At 38.2% G+C, this 23,007-nt stretch overlaps 1 protein-coding gene across 2 annotated transcripts in view; it reads left to right on the top strand.

The window, feature by feature from the left end:
• Positions 1–23,007, top strand: part of LOC150106226 (gamma-tubulin complex component 6-like) — a 909,633-nt gene that overhangs the window by 322,639 nt on the left and 563,987 nt on the right. For both annotated transcript variants that reach the window (XM_090392253.1, XM_090392252.1), the window contains one exon: positions 11,246–11,453. In XM_090392253.1, coding sequence (XP_090248379.1) covers positions 11,246–11,453 — 208 coding nt within the window. The remainder of the gene's footprint in view (positions 1–11,245; positions 11,454–23,007) is intronic.

Below are 23,007 nucleotides of genomic sequence, written 5' to 3'. Positions count from 1 at the left end.
GATCCTGTAGTAATGCCTTTTTTCACTCTCAAGCTCCTGATAGAAAAAAGAAGAGAATTCAACTTTGAGACCCATATATCATTCATCGATTAAAAAAAGATTTTGATAAAGTCAATTGTAATAAGCTGCTGGAAATTGTAAGAGAGACAACAACATTCCTAACCAGTTAATTAAAACAATTTTAAATATATATATATATATATATATATATATATATAACAATAACCAAATTAAAATAAAGATAGCTGCACAAAAATCTGATTCATAGAACATAAATGCAATTGTGCCTTACAAGGATGTAGTATGTTGCCACTCCTCTTTAATATCTATATTATAATATTATAAGAGTGTTGGGAAACAACCAGTTTTGGCATTCACATTAATTATTACACCAACATTAATAATAATAATATTATTATTATTATTGTTATTATTATTGTTCCGGGAAACTCCAAGGAGTCGACAGACTCATCGAGGGAGGCCCTAACATCATGTCTGGAACAACTATTCAACATTCACACAGTATCTATCATATCTTGCCTTGAACTCATTCACGGTCGTAGCACCCACAACAGACTCTGGAAGCTTATTCCACTCATTCCCCACTCTCCAAGTGAGAAACCTAGCTCTAACACCCTTGTCAACCACGCTTTTGCCCAGCTTCCATGCATGGCCCCTAGTCCTCCCACCACCAGTCATATTTTCAAAAATATCTTCTGGATCTATCTTATAAAAACCCTTCAGTAATTTGAATGTCTCAATCATATCACCCCTCCTTCGCCTATCGTCCAATTTCTGCAACCCACAAATCCTCAACCTATTCTCATAAGGTTCATTCCACAGACCTGCTATCATCTTGGTCACTTGTCTCTGGACCCTCTCCACTTCCTCCCCATCACGAAGAAACCCTGGTGCCCATAGCTGGGCACAGAAGTCCAGATAGGGTCTTATCAAGGCTCGATACAGAGGAACAACAACTTGCTTCTCTCTGCATGTTAAAGTATTTTTCATAAGCCAAGTGGTTTGGTGAGCTGTTTTAGTTACTTTTGCAATGTACCCCCTAAACTTCAACTCCCTATCCACCAGCACTCCCAAAGCCTTTTTTCACTCTCAAGCTCCTGATAGAAAAAAGAAGAGAATTCAACTTTGAGACCCATATATCATTCATCGATTAAAAAAGGATTTTGAAAAAGTCAATTGTAATAAGCTGCTGGAAATTTTAAGAGAGACAACAACATTCCTAACCAGTTAATTAAAACAATTTTAAATATATATATATAAATAAAATAAAGATAGCTGCACAAAAATCTGATTCATAGAACATAAATGCAATTGTGCCTTATATAATTTTACAATTTTACAAATAATACAATTTTATTTGCTGGCGATCAGGTTCTAATTGAAGATAAAGATTTGCTACAGCAAGCAGCCTTTTTATTAAATGAAATAGCAAAAAATACAATATAGATATCTCCACTCATGGCATTTAAAGGTCAATACACAGTTAGAAGCAAAATTTTCATCAACGATGATATTATAGAATACATTAATACATTCAAATATCTAGGCTACCACTTATCTTATGAAAGATATGCAACATAAAATAACCAGTTACATAGGAATAGCAAAAACTCAAGGGCTCACTTTAGTGAGTACGGGCATGGCAAACCCGAGGTACCTGATGCTGGACCATGCCTTACTTCATGTATATATATATCTGTTATATTATTCTGTAGACTGGTCCCTCCTTTTCTTTCTTTGCTTCTTTCTCCTCTCCTTGCTCCTTCCCCCTGATGCTGTTAGAGTATTCGAGGGCTAGGGGTGAGTCTTTCCTATCTTGCTAAGTCATTTCGTCTTATGCAGCCACCGAAGAAGGCAAGCTAGCCTCAATAGGTGCAGGTCCCAAGCCCGGATAAATGCGAGGGTTGATGTCAGGAAGGGCATCCGGTCGGAAAACTTCAGTGCCAACTCAAACTATGATTATGAGTCAAAGAGAAAATGATATAAGGGCCGGGGCATACCCCTTAAGCGACGCGCAGCCACATCGCCCTACAGCTGCGAGAAGTGGACGAGGGCTACCGCATCAAGGGCGGGTGCGGTTAAAGAAGCGAGCCCAGCAGGTGGAGAGGATGTTGCGAGTGGGAACACTGAATGTTGAAAGCATGACTGGAAGGGAAAGAGAGGTGGCAAACATGATGAGGAAGAGGAAGTTGGACATTTTATGTGTGCAGGAGACGAGGTGGAAAGGGGGAAAGGCAAAGGAACTGGGAGATGAATATAAATTGTTCTACTCTGGAGCGAATAACGAGGGAAGAAATGGTGTAGGAATTGTGGTGTGTGGCAGAATGAAGGGTGAAGTACTGGACGTGGGTAGAAGGAATGACAGGATCATGCGAATGAAATTGGGTCTTGGAGAAGAGCGGGTGGTCGTATTATGTGTATATGTCCCGCAAGTTGGTTGTACAGCAGAGGAAAAAGATGAGTTCTGGAACGTGTTAGATGAAGAAATGAGGGAATTGGAAGAAAATGAGATGTGATTGTCGGAGGAGACTTGAACGGGCACATAGGAAGACAGAATAGAGACTGTGAAAGGGTGCATGGTGGCCACGGAGTGGGAATGATGAACCAAGAAGGAGAGAGGGTTGTGGACTTTGCAGTAGCGTTTGATCTGGCAATTGTGAACTCGTTTTTCTTCAAGAGGGAAGAACATTTGATAACATTTAGGAGTGGTAACAACAGCTCACAAATTGACTACATTTTGACTAGAAGAAAACATCTTAAGGTTGTGACAAATTGTAAAGTAATTCCAACAGATTAAGTAGCACAACAACACCGACTGCTGTGCACAGACTTTAAAATAAGATCGAAGATAAGAACTTCTGGATGCAATGGGATGAAGACAATTAAGTGGTTTCGCTTAAAAGAGGAGAGTGTGAAGAATCGTTTTAGGGAGAGGGTGTTAGAGAGGATTTCAGATGGACTGGAAAGTATAAGATTGGTGCAAACATAATTCAAAAGTAATCCTGAGCTGTGCAATTGAGGTGCTTGGTGAGACATCTGGAAAGATTAGAGAGCAGATGGAGGGTTGGTGGTGGAATAATGATGTAAATGTGGCAGTGACAGCTAAGAGGAAAGCAAAGCAGAAGTGGGATGAGTCAAGAGTGGAAGAGAACAGAGAGGTGTACAAAGAGAGAAAGCAAGAAGCTAAGAGAGTTGTGGCACAGGCGAAGGCCATGGCATATCAAGATCTGTATGATCAATTAGAAACAAAGGAGGGACAGAGAAAAATTTACCAACTAACCAAATGTAGAAATAAAGCAGCAAAGGACATCTTACATGTGAGGCAGATCAAAGATGCTGAAGGAAGAGTATTATGGAGGGATGTGGACATAAGAAACAGATGGAAAATATACTTTGAGGGACTTTTGAATGAGGAAAATGCAAGGACTCACAGAGGAGATGGGCAGCCTTCTGAGGGGATGGTGCAGAACATCAGTAGAATGGAAGTGACGGAGGCCATGAAGAGGATGAGGAATGGAAAATCGGTGGGGCCCCAACAGAATTCCAGTGGAGGCATGGAAGGCTCTGGGGGAAGAGGGAATTGACCTGTTGTGGGACCTGTTCATGAAAGTTTGCCAACAGGAAAATATACCCGGGGAGTGGAGGGAGAATACTCTTGTTCCCATCTACAAGGGTAAAGGGGATGCACAAGACTGTAAAAATTACAGAGGAATAAAGTTGATGTCCCACACAATGAAGATCCTAGAAAGGGTTCTTGATGGTAGATTGAGGAAGGAGGTGGAGATTGCAAAGGAACAATTTAGCTTCATGCCTGGTAGATCAACAACAGATGCTATCTTTGGGTTACAACAGATGATGGAAAAATATCGAGAGAAACAAAGGGAGCTACATCTGGTATTTATTGATCTGGAGAAAGCATACCATAGAGTGCCAAGGCAAGAAGCCTGGAGGTGTCTGAGGGAGAAGAAGCTGCCGGAGAAATATGTCAGGTTGGTGCGGGAAATGTACAGAAATGTGAAGACAAGTGTTCGGACCTGTTTGTGGCAGACAGAAAGTTTTCAAGTAACAGTTGGCTTGCATCAAGGGTCAGCATTAAGTCCATTTCTATTTAATATTGTGATGGAGGTGGTAACAGAGGAGGTGAGAGAAGATGCACCTTGGACAATGTTGTATGCAGATGACATCTTGCTGTGTGTAGATTCAAGAGAAGAAGCGGGAACTAAACTGGAAAGATGGAGAAAAGTACTGGAAGAGAGCGGTATGAGACTGAGCAGAAGTAAGCCAGAGTATATGTGTTGCACAGTGGGTGGTGGCGGCCAGGAGACAGATCTGGAGGAGCTGAGAAGGAAGTGGGATGCAGGATACAAGTGGGTTGGAGGAACTGGAGGGAGATGGCTGGAGTGTTATGCAATAACAGGGTGCTGATCAATCTGAAAGGCAAAATTTATAGGACAGTATTGAGGCCAGCTATAACATATGCTATAGAAACTGTCGCCCTGAGGAAAAATAACATCAGCAGGATGGAAGTAGCAGAGATGAGAATGCTTCGGTGGATGTGCGGTGTGACCAGAAAGGATCGTCTGAGAAATGACTATGTCAGGGGAACAGTGCAAGTTACGAACTTAGGAGCGAAAATACAGGAGGCAAGGTTGAGATGGTTTGGTCATGTGATGAGGAGGCAGGATGAATATGTGGGAAGAAGGGTCATGCAGATGGATGTGCAAGGAAGGTGGAAGCGTGGGTGGCCAAAGAAGAGATGGATGGAGCTGGTAGAAGAGGACTTGAAGATGAAGAACTTGGATGTGGTGACAGCCCAAGGCAGGAAGGTGTGGAGGAGACTCATTACAAACAGTGACCCCACTTAAGTGGGAGAAGCTGCAGAAGAAGAAGAAGAAGATAGGAATAGCAAAAACTATTAATCAGATATTCAATCCAGATTTAATAAGCAAGAAAACAAGATTGAATAGCAAGACCTATCCTAATATATGATTCAGAAACCTGGACCATAACTTAAGCAGTTAGAAAAAGACTGATAAGCTCTGAAATGAAATTCATGTGCAAAACAGCTGGATATAATAAACTAGACTTCAACAGAAATAGCAATATCTTAAAGGAACTTGAAGTAATATCTGTTGTAGACTACATTGGTCTTTAGAGAGAGAGAGAGAGAAAGGTGGAAACAACATACAGAAAGAATGAGTGAAAAAAGACTGCCTCAGAGAGAAACAGAGGTATTGACCTCAAAGGGAGAAGGAATAGAGGACAGTCTTTGAAAAGGTGAGAAGAGACCATAACAGGCTACTAGGCCTATTACTGGAAAGGAAGAAGAACAAGAAAATTCTTTCATTCTCATACAAAATAACACTAAATGCCATTCAAAGTAAACCAATCATAGCATTCATCTAAAAGTTTTATAGTTTCACTTGACCATATCGAAATTTCCTTTTCACCATCTATTTTATATTATATTCCTTATTTACAATAGCGAAAGATCTCACTTGACCAATATTCTTAAATATGTCTTCTAGTTTCCTCAAGCAGGTTTCCTTAATCAATCTTTCTTTCATTTTCTGATGTGGGCATGAAGAATAATTACAAACAATAGGGGTGCATTAAATAAGCAGTACCAAATGTGCTTCCAATCAAAAGAACTTTACTACAGATTTCATCTTGCTTCTTGGAACATATACTACTTGTTTCTCATTAAACATAAAATATTCTCATGAATACATGAATGCTTGATACATTATACTGTCCTTCAATAATTAAATTCATAGTTTCTCCTTGGAGAGTAGTTAAAGATGCATATAAAATATTTTTCAAGATCAGAGAGAACTTAACTCAATAGCATGTTACACCTTTTCAGCTCTGTTTACCTGCTTGCTAGCATTCCAGTTATGCAATGCTAGCAACAGTGACGTCTGTTCTGAAAATAAATAATGGTCATGTACATTACCAAGATTTAATGTGAAATTTGTGACAAAATTGCTGTCACCACTACAGAGCTTGCACTTCATAATAGCATATGGCATAAGAACACCACTATGAACAATGTACAATAATATACATACAGCATTATTTCTATGTGAATAAGGATTAAAACATACGATAAGCAATTTTACTACTTATAACTACGTTTAAGTCTCCCTTTGTGGTTCCACTAATACTAATGATACAGTTGCATTAGTAAATGTGAACACATATTTTTAGATTATCATATCATATAATGAAAATGTATTACTCATCGATGAAATTTTCACTCAGTATATATAAAAATACTGTAAAAAATTAACACAAGTATTGATTTTATTTAAATTAAGAGGATATTAATCCCACATTGTTTTAAAACCGAATAAGAAACTCAAAGATTGGAATCAGAGAGTTTCATACTGAATATAGTAAACTATAAAACTATCGCCGATTACTAGCGTGAGCTAATGCAAGTAGTCCTAGTACGTAGTACAATCTCGGGCAACTTGTTGCAAAGGTGGGTAAAGTTCTGATCGCTATTCTTGGTATTTTCCATAATATAAAAACACATTTCCTAAGAAATATATGCTGTTATTATATTATGGTGGGAGGTCACTACCCAGCCCAGTTTCAGCCTTTTTTGAGGCTTCATCAGTGTGTAGCTAGACCAAATAGATACCAAAGGGTAACTTTACCCACCTTTGCAACGAGTTGCCTGAGATTGTACTACGTACTAGGACTACTTGCATTAGCTCATGCTAGTAATTGCCGATACTTTTATAGTTTACTATATTCGGTATGAAACTCTCTGATTCCAATCTTTGAGTTTCTTATTCGGTTTTAAAACAATGTGGGATTAATATTCCCTTAATCGCCGAAATGAGGCCTATTGGCTCTTTATATTTAAGTAACAAGTATTGATTTTGGTTAAGAAGGTCAACAGAGATGCTTCTGAGTCTGGCCAGTTGGCAAACACATGCAGCATACATCATCCATGCAGCATACTTAGGAGAAAGTTGGGGTTGTATTGAGAAGAACAGGGAGTTAAGATGCTCTAAGTAGAAATTGGAAGTGTCTTCCCATAGCTGTTCTTTTGATATGTTCAAAGAGTTGGTTTCTGCAGATGAAATAACCTTAGTGCATGACAAAGGCAAAATGACTCTGTCTGGAGGGAACTCCTCTGATAACAGTTGGAGAGTGTTGGCTTGAAGTACACTGGTAAATAAAGGCTGGATATCAAAACTGATCATGATGTCTGTAGGAAGATTTAGAAAAACCTTTAGCCTGCAGACATCGTGATCATGAAAGATCTTGAAAAAATAGTTCAGTCTCTACATTCTTCTCGTTCTAGATCTCCTGCTGATTACCATCCACAAAAGATAAACAGCCCCTCACTACTTCCAGTGTTTACCAGGTTCATTGTGGGTGCTTCTACTCATACTTTGAATAAGCAGAATGTTTAGTCAAAAAGACTAAGAAAACTTAAGTCCTCTGGGCCAATACTGGCTTTTTACATTAGTATCAGTTTAGGTTTGAGCAATTATTTATTTAAAGAAATTGCTAAAGCACTTCTACACTGCCCAAACTTAAATCAGAATGACTGTCTATTCATTGCCAAGATTTAGCAGAAGTTCATCTTTAAATGGCAAGAAATAGCATGCTTCCCATTTCTCTCTTTCCCTCTCCTTTTTTTTTTTAAATTAAAAAAAATTTTTTTTTTAAATTCTGTCATTCAGTTATTTTAAATGTGGTAATTTTATCGTTCCTCATTTTTCAAAATTATTTTAATTTTATTTTTAGCTTTAATTGCTATCTTATTTTATTTGGTAACCACCTGAATGGTGGTACACCAGCACATTGTTCAGCTCTGTAAATAGGATTAATGTTCTTTATTCCATCTTTGCCTTGTGATTTGTGGTGATGCAGTGATGATAGCTCATCAATTTCTGGTTGAAATATTTGCAATAATAAACATTGTTATTCTTTATTCTTGTGAATAAGGATCTACCTTGAAAAACAGTTGCATCTGTGACTCATCTCTATGCCAAGTGGGGACTAGCAGACCATGTTCTGGTTCCTTCACACAAGATTACATGGAAGATAGCATCTTACTACACAGAAGTTATTGCTGGTCTGAGAGATGAATTTTAGAATCAGCAACTGCTCTGAAGTGCTTTCTGAGCCTCAAGAAATATGGCTGCATTAATTTGCCAAAAATCTGGGAGCAAGTCATTCTGATACCAGATAGCCTAACTTCTCAAAATTAATTTTATTTTTTTCCAGCCCCTAGATGTCATTGCGGGACATTAATTATTTTTGGTAATTCATTAATTCTTTCTGTTATAATTTGAATTGTTTGTATACAATGATCTAGTTTAGTGCTGTGTGTTTGTTGCAGTTGTAATTTGCGCTCTGAAGATCCTCTTTAGAAAACCAACAAACTATTAGTAAGTTCAATAAATTAATTGTTTTTTTCCTTTCTTGGTGTTGTTTATAAAGTTGTTGGAAGTTTTTTCCCACTTGGTTAGACTATAATAAATTTAGTTTAATTCTTTATCCAAGTGTAAGCAAACAAAGCTTGCTCCTGAAGTATCTTCAGGACTGGGACAACTCGTAGTAAAGGTGGACCAAGATCTCATCACTCCTTGTCTTAGTATCTCCCATAATGCAAAGCACATCTCCTTGCAGACATGTATAATGCTATGCATTAAGGGAAGGGCCACTACCCAGACTGGTTTCGACCTTTATTGAGGTCTCATCAGTGGGAGCCAGACCCAGAGGTGATGATACCAAGGTGGAAGCAATGGAAAAGTCATATTTACCTATACTAGTTGCCAAAAGGTGTCTCACCTTATTATTAAATTACTCTGGATTTAGAGAAAGATGTTGGAAGTTTTTTCCACTTGGTTAGACTATAATAAATTTAGTTTAATCCTTTATCCAAGTGTAAGCAAACAAAGTTTGCTCCTGAAGTATCTTCAGGACTGAGGCAACTCGTGGTAAAGGTGTGGAGCAAGCTCTCAGCTAGGAGATGTGCTTTGCATTATGGGAGATACTAAGACAAGGAGTGATGAGAGCTTGCTCCACCTTTATAATGAGTTGCCTCAGTCCTGAAGATAATTCAGGATTTGTTTGCTTACACTTGGATAAAGGATTAAACTAAATTTATTATATAGTCCTGTTATGAATAGTGGTAACAGTAGCATAAAATATTTGACAAAGATTAACTATGGGGAAGGTGTAATTCACATTCTATTACAATGGCTAAAAATGTGAGAAAAGAGTATCTGAGATGTACTTGTATCAGATTTTTATTCAAAGTTGAACAAACCTGATGCAGGATCATACCTTGTTACAGTAATTTAAGTTTTTTTTTAACATTTCTGTTGACTCTGAATACTTTGATGTTGAAATTGTAGTCATTATGCTGTCAAAAGTACATTATGTTTTATGTGCTGTGAGCCCTATGTGTGTGTGTGTGTGTGTGTGTGTGTGTGTGTGTGTGTGTGTGTGTGCACGTTTCTCCATGTCTCTGAACATATATATCTTTCCTGACCTGTTTTTCCCACATGCGAATTTCACATGAACAAGTGGCTTTATACCCCTAGGTTTTATTTTTTTTTTGTGGTCAATGGAGAAGTGTTGGACATTGAAGGAGACTTGAGACCTTGTTTAGCTGGGAAAAATTAACTTTTATTCCTTGTTGATGCAATATATTTGATTTCTTGTCCATGACAGATTCTATGTAAGAGAGTGATACCATTCCTCTATCTTTTTTGTCCATCTGTTTATTTAGGTGGCATCTTTAGAATGTTTTCAATCATTTCTTTTTATATTATAACATCTCTTGGAAAGATAAGAATGAGATGTTAGAGTACTTGTCTTCTCCTCTCCCTACTGCCCGAAATGTTATATGCTGCATCTCAAAAGTCTATAATACCAATTGTTTGTGACAGATGATGGTGGGACTCTGCATGGAGATTTCAATGACACTCATATTCTACTGACCCCACTCAGTAAACACACAACATGAACAACAACTTTTAATGACTTTTCAAACCTTTTTAATTGGTTTGAGGATACCAAGAAATGTTGTACATCTAAACATCCTCTAGTTCCCAGAATTTAAGAAGCTCCAATTATACACTATCAAGATATACGGCTATGGTCCATAGTGGATGCCACATACTGTCCACTTCTCTTCTCTTTCAAGCAAGTTGAACACCATTAAGAAACACAGCACACTTCATTGAAAAAATGACAGATTTTGCAATAGAATTATCGAAATATTAGCAAATCTGAACATCATTTTCAGCCTGTTTGCCACTTACTGCAAATAGTAACCATACTACTACTGCAAAAACTATTTTCATGGTGTGACATTATCTGAACCAGTGTATATCATTAACACTTTCTTCCACTTCCAAGACAATTCCACAAACAAAAAGAAAACCTAGCAGTGGGCTAGCTACTCTCCCTGATTTTAGTTAAGCTGTTTATAGAAGTTTTATAAAACAGAACCCTGAAGAATTATGAATAATTAGCTAAACAGAAGTCATGGGAAGACTTTGGTAAGACCATATAAAATAAATTATCAGGAAGGTGAAATTGATAAAAAAAAAAAAAAAAGCGCTCAGAAATGGAGAAAAGAGTTCTGTAAAAGAATCATTTCTTTTAGTGTTACATGGTGATCAGCATTCATTTTAGAAATTATGGACTTTACAACCGTGTTATAAAATCACTAAAATCAAATCCGGACATGTAATAACTAGAGCTGTAAAGGCAATGCTACCATTATTCTAAAGTGAACCACATATTTAGAAAAAAATGAATCTGCTCTGGTTATAATTGTAGATGATGTGTTCATAATATGGCCTGGTTCTGCAAAATAACTATGAGTGATGTCCATCATAATAGCATTCATTCCCATATTAAGTTAACTATTAAATTAAAAAAAAAAAAAAAAAGCAGACTCCTTTCTTTTTAGACACTTTTCTTGAAGTCTCCAAACAAAAGAAACTTAGCTGTTCAAATGAACTACAGGAGATACCTCCATGAAAAGTCATTATTATGTTATTATTAATGAGAATGATATTTCATAAACTGAAAGAGTGCTAGTAGAATAGAAATATTATCCTGTTTGAAATAATTTCATTAGTAAGGTATTTGCATGAAAAATTAAATTGAATCTTCTGTACAGTAAGATTTTCTTTATGACAGTTCACTTAGTAATGCTGATTATAATTCATTACAGCTATTCCAACTATAAAGGAAAGTCTTATCTCACAGAAAGTGATCCAGAAATAGTTACTGTTTTACATCAGAACCAATTAAACGAATTCTGTCTTATAGATCCAGCTTTCTTGACTAGCATTCCAGTTTGCATCACTGAGTCACACTTAATACATGCAATTTTAAATTTATTAATGGGAATTCCTTCAGATATTTTTTACTATGTGGAGGTAAGTAAAATAATATTTTGCTCTCTTCTGTTGAATATAGTTATCCATATCAATACTGAACCACTAATACTAATAGTATAAGCTTTGATGGGTGGGATTCACATAAAAAAATTAAAGGTCACCATTTGCCAAACTTTAAAGCTTCAGATCGAATGAATGAGTACTTTTTGAAAATAACAACAATTGCCAAACAGTGATTTAAAAATTTTTCACCTCTGCTGTCACCTAAACAGTGAAATCATCTTCTTAGGTGACTTAATATAGTATACTCTTATTAAAGCAAAATTTGAAGGACCACAAAGTTAGTTGTTACAGTTTCTAGTTTGCCATAATGAATTTTGTGTAACATAGCATTGTACTTTTGGAATTTTGGTTGGGGAGTTTAGTAATTTGTTATAATGAGAGAATTTGTTATATTGCCGTTTTCTATAGTGAGAGTTGACTATAGCATGCTTGTAAATGGCTTTCCTTTTCCAGTTCAGTCAATTAATCTGGAAGAGATGCCAAAGAATTTGCGGTCAACAGTGATCTAATGCAAATCATCAGTCAAGAATGCCAGATAAACATCTCCACTCTTTAAACATTCTGGATCTTTTCTTAACCACTTCTTCTGAATATGCTGTAGTCTTTCATAAGAGTGCCTCACAGTATAAGCAACACTAGTGAAAAATAAGTAATTTATTGAACATACAAATATTTTGCTGGCTTTCAAACAAGCATCATCAAGTAAAAAAATTGCAGTATGGCAAATGTGCACACAAGCACCTAATTAGATGGTTATAGAAACAATTCATATTGTAACTGGAAAGGAACTAATAGCCTAACAACTCCCCCCATTCTCCCTCCAGGGACCAGATAAAACCAGACCTCATTCAGAAATGTCAGGTTAAATGTGGTCTTAGACATTGAAGTTGAGGAAGCACTTCATAGCTAATGCTGATTCTGAACAGTCTCTCAGATCTGTAGCGACTTCTATTCAGCACAGTTGCCTTCAATTTAATCTTGTATGAATGTTCAAAGTATTGTCTCTCAGTACTGACATGCTATGCAAATGATTATGGATGTAGTTCGTCTGTTCTTTGAAAGTTATATGGAGATTGTATTTGTGAAGAATTTTAGCTTGCTTTTTTGATATTTGAAAAATTTAGCTGTCTTTTCCATTTCATGGAGAATTTTAGCTATCTTTGCTATATGCACCCTGAATGTAAGGAATAGGAAAGTTTTGTTGTGATCCTGAGTGTTAGCTGCAGGGGGGGGGGGAGGCATTCAGTCTTTTATCTCTTATACAGCATTTGTAGCCATCGCTAAAAAAGTGTTGTGAAGATGCTGAAGTTCAGCAGCCAGGGCTATAGTGGTTTAACAAATATTCTTGACTGTGTGTTTTGAAGATGGTATACTGTTGAGATGGGTGATGGTGTAATTGCTCATTAAGTACCTTCTAGTGTGGGTGGTTTTCCTATAATCAGAAAAAAAATAATAAACGGTGATCTCGCCTTCTTCCCAGCTTATACTGCTGTAGTTAAAATCTCCCATAACAATCATTCTTTTTGCACTTGCCAAGCTCAACTGCCTAAACATCTCCTGCTCCCCATCCTCTGTTGATCGATGACCTTTGGTGTGCAAGATAGGATGCCAGAGGTGTCTTTACCTGGAGGGACGATAGAAAATGTGGCTATGGCAATTAAGAGGGGTAAAAGGATGGATGAAATGATTGTGATGGTGGGCATGAATGACTTGAGAGGCAATGTAAATTGGGCACAAGAGATCTGCAATTCTTGCTTGAGGTTATGCAAAAGAAATGTAGAGAGGAAAGACTGTGTCTGTGTTGCCCAAGTATGATAGTGACGAGCTGAGCAGAAGAGCAGTAATACTGAATAGCATAATATTCAGAAAGTGTCAGAAGAGAGGATTCGAATATATTGGTGCTTGGAGGGCATTTGAGGACAGAAGGGAACTGTATGTGAGAGACCACTTTTATTTGAATGAGGAAGGACAAAAGCATCTGGAGAGATTGTTGTTTTCTGAACGAGTCAGTGTGTCAATGCAAGGAAACTAGAATTCCCAGGGTGGATGGTAGCAGGGGTGACTTCTTGTGGGAATGGGTGCTTGGGGAAAGGGTAAAAATATCAGGTAACACTGAGTCCAGTGGGATCGATAGGGAACAGTAATAGGCATAGAAGCAGTGACATTTTTATGCTCTATACTAATGCCAGGAGTATCCGAAATAAAGGAGATGAATTGGTGGCGCTGATAGCATCAGCTTGTCCAAAGATTATTGGGATCTCTGGCACGTGACTGATGGAGGATGATTATAATAACAGGAATCGAAGTGGCAGGATAAGAAAGGAAAATATGGTGGTGGAGTACTGCTTATGATTAATGATGATTTAATGTCCTCTAAGAGTGGAGGCTTTGGAAGGCAGTGATACTAATGGTTTTGAAAGCATATGGTGTGAGGTAGAAGTGGCCAAGACAGGATATTTAGTGGGGTTTGCTTAAAACCAGGAAGCACAGAGGGTGGGGGACAGGAGATGTTTAGCAGTTGAGCTTGGCAAGTGCAAGAAGGATTGCTATGGGAGATCTACAGCAGTATAAGCTGGGAAGAGGAAAATGCATGTAGTAATAAGGGGATGGAATTTCTGGAGGAAAGGCTTAGACGTTGGTTATGCATTATTACTAAATAGTTTAGGGAAATAACAATGTAGACTAGGATATACATTAAAATAACTTTTTAATACAAATCCAATATTTCGTCAACGTCACGTTGCCATTTTCAACAGGAACTTGTGAGCAAGACACGTGCACGCAGGCACAGCAAACAGTAAATGAGGATGAAGCAGAAAGCTATACTTTCTCCTAAAGTCCTACTGGTGCCCCCTAGTGGGCAATGTTGGTATTCTTGGGCGATTGGGCTGAGGTCTTCTGATTTAGGTTTCCCAAATTTGAGGCAGTCTTATGCAGCCAAATTTGTTGAGGTTTGGATTGTTTCTTAGGGCTGAGGTTGATTCCATGAAAAGCCTTTCGTACTTGTGTTTACTACGGTGAATGATCCTGGCTTTCTTCCACTGTATTCTATGGGTTATCCAGAGCATGGTCTGCAAAACCAGAGTGGTTGTATTGGTGGAACCGGATGTAGTCCTTGTGTTCTGTAATTCTGATATTGGCTGTCCTGCCTGTTTGGCCAAAGTAGGACAGCTTACAGCTGCAAGGGACCTGGTATACATCAGGTGGGTCTGGGGGGGGGGTCTTTAGTGGAGCAGATAAGGGATACCAATTTCTTAATTTCTTATATGGTCTGTAACAAGAAGTTAAGCCGTGTTTCTTTTAGGATTTTTGTAATTTTTTCCGAGGTGCCTCTGATATAGGGTATGGTGATGGATTTAGAGTAATCCTTGTTGTGAGACGGGGATTGTGGTTTATTGGTTTCAATATTTTTTGGATTGTTTTCGGAAGGTAGCCATTGGCTGAGAAAGTGTTGAGAATATGGTTTAGTTCTGTGGTTAGGGCATTGTCATTTGAATTTCCTCCCGATATCATAGCCCTATTTTAGTTCACAATGAACTCGGGCTATTTTGTTTGGCAAGGAAAATTCTACAAACAAATAGAGGAGACAGCCATGGGTTCTTCACTCTCCCCACCCTTTTATATGGAGACTTTTGAAGAGAAAGCCTTAAACTCTGCCCCACAAAAACCAACCATTTGGCTTCGATACGTAGATGATGTGTTCGCTATTTGGCCACATGGCTCCGATGCACTCTTCTCCTTCCTAACCCACTTAAACAACCAACACCCCAGAATCAAATTCACCTTGGAAGAAGAAAAAAACAACTGCCTTCCTTTCTTAGACACACTAGTCACCTGCCAGCATGATGGAACCTTGGTTTTCTCAGGCTATAGAAAACCCACCCATACAGGCAGATACATTCACCAACAATCCCACCACCCTTCCTCACAACAGTATGGTGTCATTAAGACACTACACAACAGGGCTAAACCTATCTGTTCAAATGACATTGCCCTAACCACAGAACTAAACCACATTCTCAACACTTTCTCAGCCAATGGCTACCCTCCCAAAACAATCCAAAAAATATTGAAACCAATAAACCACAACCCCCCCCCCCCCCTTCACAACAAGGATTACTCTAAATCCATCACCATACCGTATATCAGAGGCACCTCGGAAAAAATCACAAAAATCCTAAAAAAACACGGCTTAACTTCTTGTTACAGACCATATAAGAAATTGGCATCCCTTATCCGCTCCACTAAAGACCATCCCCCCCCCCCCTCCCCAGACCTACCTGGTGTATGCCAGGTCCCTTGTAGCTGTAAGCTGTCCTACTTTGGCCAAACAGACAGGACAGCCAATATCAGAATTACAGAACACAAGGACTACATCCGGTTCCACCAATACAGCCACTCTGGTCTTGCAGACCATGCTCTGGATAATTGCCATAGAATACGGTGGAAGAAAGCCACGATCATTCACCGTAGTAAATACAAGTACAAAAGGCTTTTCACGGAATCAGCCTCAGCCGTAAGAAACAATCCAAACCTCAACAAATTTGGCTGCATGAGACTGCTTCAAATTTTGGAAACCTACATCAGAAGAACTCAGCCCAATCACCCAAGAATACCCTCCTGGGGACACCCGTAGAACTTTAGGAGAAAGTATAGCTTCCTGCTTTGTCCTCATTTACTGTTAGCTGTGCCTGCTTGCACGTGTCTTGCTCACAAGTTCCTGTTGAAAATGGCAACGTGACATTGACGAAATATTGGATTTGTATTAAAAAGTTATTTTAATGTATGTCCTAGTCTGCATTGTTATTTCCCTAAACTATTTAGTAATAAGGAATTTCTAGAATTCTTGAGGGACAAATGTCTTAGGCAACATGTAATAGGGGGAACAAGAGGTACAAGAGCATTGGATTTGGTCATAGCATCAGAAGAGCTGATAATAAGTGAGATAACATCTCTCCCACCAATTGGAGAGGGAGTGAACGTGTGGTTTTGACTTGGAAGATGAATAGACATGCAGGTGTACAAAAGAAAAGGGAATTTATGTGGAATTGTAAGGCAGGTGATTATAATAGTCTTAGGTATCAACTGGGGGCAGTTCCATGAAGGGCAGAATTGGAAGGCCAGGATATCATTAGTGCTGGGGAAATTGTGAAGGAATATTTGTTAGCAGCGATAGCAAGCTGTATTCCATGAGTGAAGAAGTGGAAACAATTTGGTTTAAAGTGGATGACAAACAAAATCATACAGGAACTGCAGTTTAAGAAGAGATTATGGAAGAGATATAAGGAGAAGGGTGGAGGGCAGATACATGAAGAATGTAAGATGCAGGCCAGGAGAGTGACCAGTATGGTGAGGAAGGCAAAACTGGAATATGAGAAGAGAATGACACTAAGATCCAAAGAAAATCCTAGGGAATTTTTTAGCTATGTGACCAGTAGGAGCAGAAATGATTATGGAAGTATGACATGCGGGATAAAAATGGGAATAGAGTGACTGCTGCAGAGGACATACTGGAGTTGTTCAATGAGCACTTTATCGGAGTATTTTATCCTGGAGAAGAAGGTTTTAATACTAGAGGGATAGGGCAGGTTCAGGGTTTAGAGGTGCAAGAAGAGAGTGTGTTCCAAATACTGTGTACTCTGGATACCACTAAAGCTGTGGGACTGGATGGTATTTCACCACGGGTTTTGAAAGAATGTACTAAAGAACTGACAGCTCCATTGACCTGGCTCTTCAATAAAAGTCTGGCTGTGGGAAAGGTACCTATGGAAGGAAGGTAAGATATTGCCACTTCACAAGGGCGTAGCAGACTGGAAGTGTCTAATTATAGTAGTTGTTAAGGTCTTGGAGAAATTTGTGAGGGACTATATGCAGTGTTGGGCAGATGAGGGTAATTTTATCTGTGAGAATCCACATGGATTTGTTAAGTAGGTGCTCTTGCTTTAGTATTATGATTGCCTTTTGTAATAAAGTGACAAGAGCAGTTGATGAGGGAAAGGCATATACTGCCATTTTTTTTTTTTTTTTTTTTGGATTTTGCAAAGGCGTTTAGGAGTGGGCCACATGATAAGCTGATATGTAAGTTGCATCACATGGGTTTTAATGTCGGTTTAGGCAAATGGATTCAGGATTGGCTGTCTGATAGGTATCAAAGAGTTGTGTATAGTGGGGCAGTATCAAGGAAGTAGAAGGTTACAAGTGGAGTTCCAGAAGGCTCAGTACTGGGACCTGTGTTGTTCAACCTTTATACCAATGACATTGTCAGTAGATTGCAAGGGGATGTTGAGTTGTTTGTGGATGATGTGGCTGGGAAAGGTTAACACTATTAGTGCAGATATGGCAGCCCTGCAAGAAGATTTGAATAAACTAGATAGATGGGCAAATGAATTGGGGTGTCAATTTAATGCAGGAAAATATAAAGTCTTGGAGTTTGGGATCCATCGATGGGAGGATGCATACTCGATTGGAGGGGCTATACTGGTGGAAGTAGGGGAGACAAGAGATGTGGGGGTAGTGATTGATAGAAAACTGAAATTCAGGGAGCATATTGCAAAGGTGGTGAAGGTAGCCCAGACGATTGCTGCAATACTGAGAAGGACGCTTACCTGCAGAGATAAAAGAATTATCATTCTGTTGTATAAGACACTGATTAATGACCTCACTTAGACTATTGTTCTCAGATTTGGTCCCCAGGATTTGAAGGGGATAAATTAACTGTGGAAAGGGTACAGAGGCAGATAACAAAGATGGTTTCAGGACTGTGCAATGTCAGTTACGAGGATCAACTGAGGGAATGTGGACTGCAGAGTGTGGTGAATAGAAGAAGGAGAGGTGATATGATCGAGACTATTAAACTGTTGAGAGGCAGTTTCAGAATAGATATTGGGGAGTTCTTTCACTTGGTGGAACTTCGGGAAGGAGTGATGACAAGGGGCCATCTCTGGAAGTTACGGAAGGAAGCTGTGAGCAAGCGTGAGGAGTGGTTTCTTTGTATGGAGGATAGTTGAACTGCGGAATGCATTGCCTGATAGAGTGGTTAGAGCAAGAACGGTCAATGAGTTCAAGGAGTGGTATGATAAACTTTATGTTTCCTAAAAACGACCTCTCACGATGAGTCTTTTGACTCCATGGAGGCCTGAATAATAATAATAACTATTTGGTAAATGAGGTAATTAGTTTATTCAGTTGCACTAAAAACATATCTAATGTGTCTGATCTGAAGGTAAATTGCAAACATTTGCATAGCATAGCTAAACTGTTAATTCATATGTGTATGTGTTGAGTGCCACATTTTCTAAAGTGCCACATTGGCTAAAGGGGGAGAAAAAGTCCCATCTAGTGTATATTTTTCCATTCCATGTGAAATAATGTGAATAAATGATGAATTGAAATAATTCAATTATGCTGAGGGTAAATGTTGCTTGAAAAAGTCAAGTGTCTCTGCCAGTGGTAAACAGTGAAGTCATATCAAATCTTTTGGGCTGAAAGTTTTAATTAAAGTTTTAAATTTTCCAATTCCAATCGAAAGGCACAACCGTCGATTGGAAAAGGCATAAGTTTGCTTCTCGTCATGACAGGAGGAATCTTTATATGGGTTTTTTTCAATTGAAGGTGAGTTTGCCAATCTCAAATTGAGATAGCAGGGTTTTTTATATCCCGGAAACTCGGGTTTTTCATTCCGCATACAGATAAATTGGCTTTCAGGATATACAATTTACTGACAAAAAATATTTGTGGTGGTGATTGGCAGTAGATGGTGTTGGTGTAGATGATAGGAATGGATTGAGAATTGTAGCGTAAGTGCTCTCCTGGACTCCTTGGAGATGTCATGAAATAATAATAAATAATATTAATTGGTTAGAATTTTGGATAAAGGAAGGTTAGTAGTGTTAGATACTGAATGGAGAACTTCTTGACAACTTGAAGGGCTATACTGTTTATTTTAATAAACTTATTAGATGTCTATAAACATGTAGTTTCAATACTTAAAATTTTCTACAGAACTGCAAAACAACAAAAGCTTACATAAGTACCTAAGCCTATCTATAGGTATTCAAATTCTATGCAAAAGAGCTATCCCACATAAATACATCAATTAGGTAAGTGGAAACTAAAACTGGCATGATAACTCAATAGTCTTACCTTCCTTAAAAGATGCTGGGACACCAATACCATTCTAGCTTGAAAAAAATTTGGAGCTCTACAACAGCTAGACAGAGCCAAGTTGCAACTATGTCAAGATCACATAGCAGTGAATATACTATTGCAGCCACTTAAAGGAACACTATCAATACCTTCAATCAAAGCCATTTTAGCATTGTTCCTATAAGTATCTGTTCTAGAAATTATGACCAGCATGGAAAATGGTATCTACATTCTGTCTTACATAGTGGAAGACAGAAACCTTCCAAAGAAACCTTCTAAGAGAAACATATCCTAAGGAAGTACAACAAAAATTCATTATAGCCACAGACGATAAGAGAAATGACGGTCTTCTTAAAGGCTTCTCTACATACTGGATTACAGATCAGGATCCTAGCAAATCTATAAAAAATGAAACTTCCTTTAGATATATGTGAGGTCCGAAAAATTCGCAAACCTAGTATCCCCCTTTCATTCAATAATTGACAGTAGAATCAACCCACATTCAAATTTCCTATATAACTAGCAAAATCACTTCCCCTCAACAAGCGAATGTTAGATACTGAATGGAGAACTTCTTGACAAGTTATTCATTCAGGATCTAACATGTAAACTTTACAAAATTACAAAGAAATTTGCATAATACCTGCTTACCAGAGGAAGGTGAGAAACACCTAAGTTGTTGTATATGAAAGTATGTATCAGTATGAGTAATATATTGGAATTTATTTATTGTAAAACAGAAAGCTAAAAATCAAGAATAATGTCAGATTAGCATTTCATGTAAAGGAATAATGGCTTTATTTATGTATTAACCAACTATCATAAAATCGTAAGTCGCTAGGTAAGAAATGACTAATAGGATCAACGGTCACGTCTAAGCCGCAAGTACCTGTTGTAACACCGAAGGCTGACGTAAGCGCTTTTCCTCGAAAACAACACCTAATAGCAAGGAGGGAAAGCAAGGGGATCAACCTAAGGGCAATGTAAGCTATGGATCGTTCAAAAAACTATACAGAAAAGAGGGTGCTGAGAAAAAGTATTTAAGGCAATATGTTCCAAGCTCAAGGCTTTTTTCCTGTTTTCTTTGGGGATTTTGGAGATCGAGGCCTCTTGACGAGTGATCGGAGAGAGGACAAGCCGATGGTGCTATGTCGACGACAGTCAGCCGTATTCATGACTTGCGCTGAGAGGTATTCCGCAGAGATCCGTACAAGAATCAACATCTCATGCAGAATGGTGCCAAACGCTGAACGACCCACCCGAGCAAGCGAAAAAGCTCGTAGCAACAGCCATTTCTTGATTTGGTAGCAGAGAACAGAACAACTCAGTCACAAGACGAAGGATGACTCGAGCAACACGTGGCAGCTAATAGACTTTCGGAGGGACTTGGTAAAGTAAAGATTCCTTTGTTTTTTATCTTGAGATTGTTTGAAGGTAGAATTTGTGTCTTGATAAAGCAAGACTGAGCCAATTAATACAGCCAATTTTATTTGACAAAGAATTGTATATCATAAATCTCTAACGTGTATATGATTGAAATAGTGAAAACCCTTTGTTAATTGAGTAAACTTAACTAAGAGAGAAATGATTTGAGAAATATCTATTTTAAGTAAATGTGAATGAAGGAACTTGACTTGAGTGTAACATTGTTTAAATTATCTATTGTATTACATGACAGTTTATGTGAGAAAGTCAGATTAATATTGAACAGTTTGTATAGATAAGCATAAGACATTAACTTAGCTAGAAATTCAGAAGTTTTGATAACTTGATACAAGATTTAATGTACCTGTCTTTTAGTATTAATAAACATGTTTTGTTATTTGAATCTGAGTCTTGCCTGAATTCAAGGTGTCAACCTACCACTTATAAAATTCGAACCAAATAGCGGGAAAGAGTTTAGAAAATTATATAATAGAGATTAGATCTTAGGTCACGACTGCAAGGAACTGAGATCTATATACTCGCATGTGAATTTAGATTTACGTATATGCCTAAAACCTAGGGATATTTCCCTGAGCCTGAATTATATTCTTATTATAGGAAGCTGGCTGGCACAGTTAAAATATAAATTTGCCACTTGCTGAAGAGGAAATATCCCTAGGGGTCAACCCGGGTTATATATTAAGGAGAAAGATATAAAATTTAGGTAGAAGGATACAGAGAAGACTGGATCAATTTGGATCATACTTAAATATGTACTCTAATAAGGAAACGAAAATACAAAGACATTACAATGGCTCAGCCGATTCTGTATTTTCGTTTCCTGACATGCTAAATGCTGGTAAATTGATCTTTAGTCTCATAGACCTCGTAGCTCGGGTGACTGAGGAGGATATTCCCAGTAGTTTGATGGGTTTGTTTAAAATTTTTATCCTCCATTCCATATAAGGTTCTAAGTTCCTGAAGCAAGATCCTGATATGATTGAGGCCTGTGAGCCAATATCAATTAGAGCTCTAAGTTTTCTTCCACATACCCTTCCTTCAACCGTCAATTCAAGGTTGTTTTTAACCCCTTCTTTCTCCCCCTTTCTTGCTTACTGCAAACATGAGATTCAGCTTCAGCGAAGTTTCCATTATTCTTGCCTTGTCTGCTGAAACAGTTACTGGCAATATGCCCCAGTTTACTGCATTTGTAACATCTTGGGGTTTCACGAAGATAACCCCTAGCATTCTCTCCATCCGAGGACATAGGAGGTTTGCTGTTGCACTTGGCAGATAATTCCGATAGTCTTTCCATTATAGAGTCCATTCTTTTAAGCAGTGGTTCTTGCATCTTTTCGAATTCCTTTTTAATCAGGATGGTGGTCCTTTCATCCTGGGAGTGGGAGCTTTCTGTGTTCTTTATGGAGCCTGACTGTAGTCGGTTAAGGACCATATCGAGGCGTAAATATCAAAAAAGAAACAAGAGGAGACTTTGGAATTAGATTCCAAGACTGCAAAGCTGACTGATTTCTTCACATAAGTTCCACAACATTATATACCAATTCCTGATCAGAGCCAATCTCCATCATCAGAAGTGGACACAAATACCACTTTGATCACTTCAAAATCAAAATATGATGATGTTGGAATCATCACGGTGTCACAAGCAGGTTCATCTAGCACGTCTCACTGCTGACCTCACTTTGTCTGTAAATTCTCTTGATATCTCTACTGCAAATGTTGATGCAAGTTGCTTTACAAAACATCCTGAGGTTGAAATAATGGCTGAAAATGAAAGTTTAGTGGGCCATGGTGATGGTGGTGAAGTGATTCAGTCTGCAAAAGATGAAGTAAATATAGCAAAAGATCCAAACATTGTGGCTTGATTTCTCTGCTGATGATGTGGCTTATTGGACTGCTTGTGGACCCAGTGACTGTCAACACCACAATGGGCCATTTG

Source organism: Typopeltis vanoorti, chromosome 5, assembly GCF_054136105.1.
Source record: "Typopeltis vanoorti isolate ZY-2024b chromosome 5, IOZ_Tvanoo_1.0, whole genome shotgun sequence".
Classification (NCBI taxonomy): domain Eukaryota; kingdom Metazoa; phylum Arthropoda; class Arachnida; order Uropygi; family Thelyphonidae; genus Typopeltis; species Typopeltis vanoorti.
Note: the sequence above shows the minus strand (reverse complement) of the source record. Positions and strands in the feature narration are given on the sequence as shown.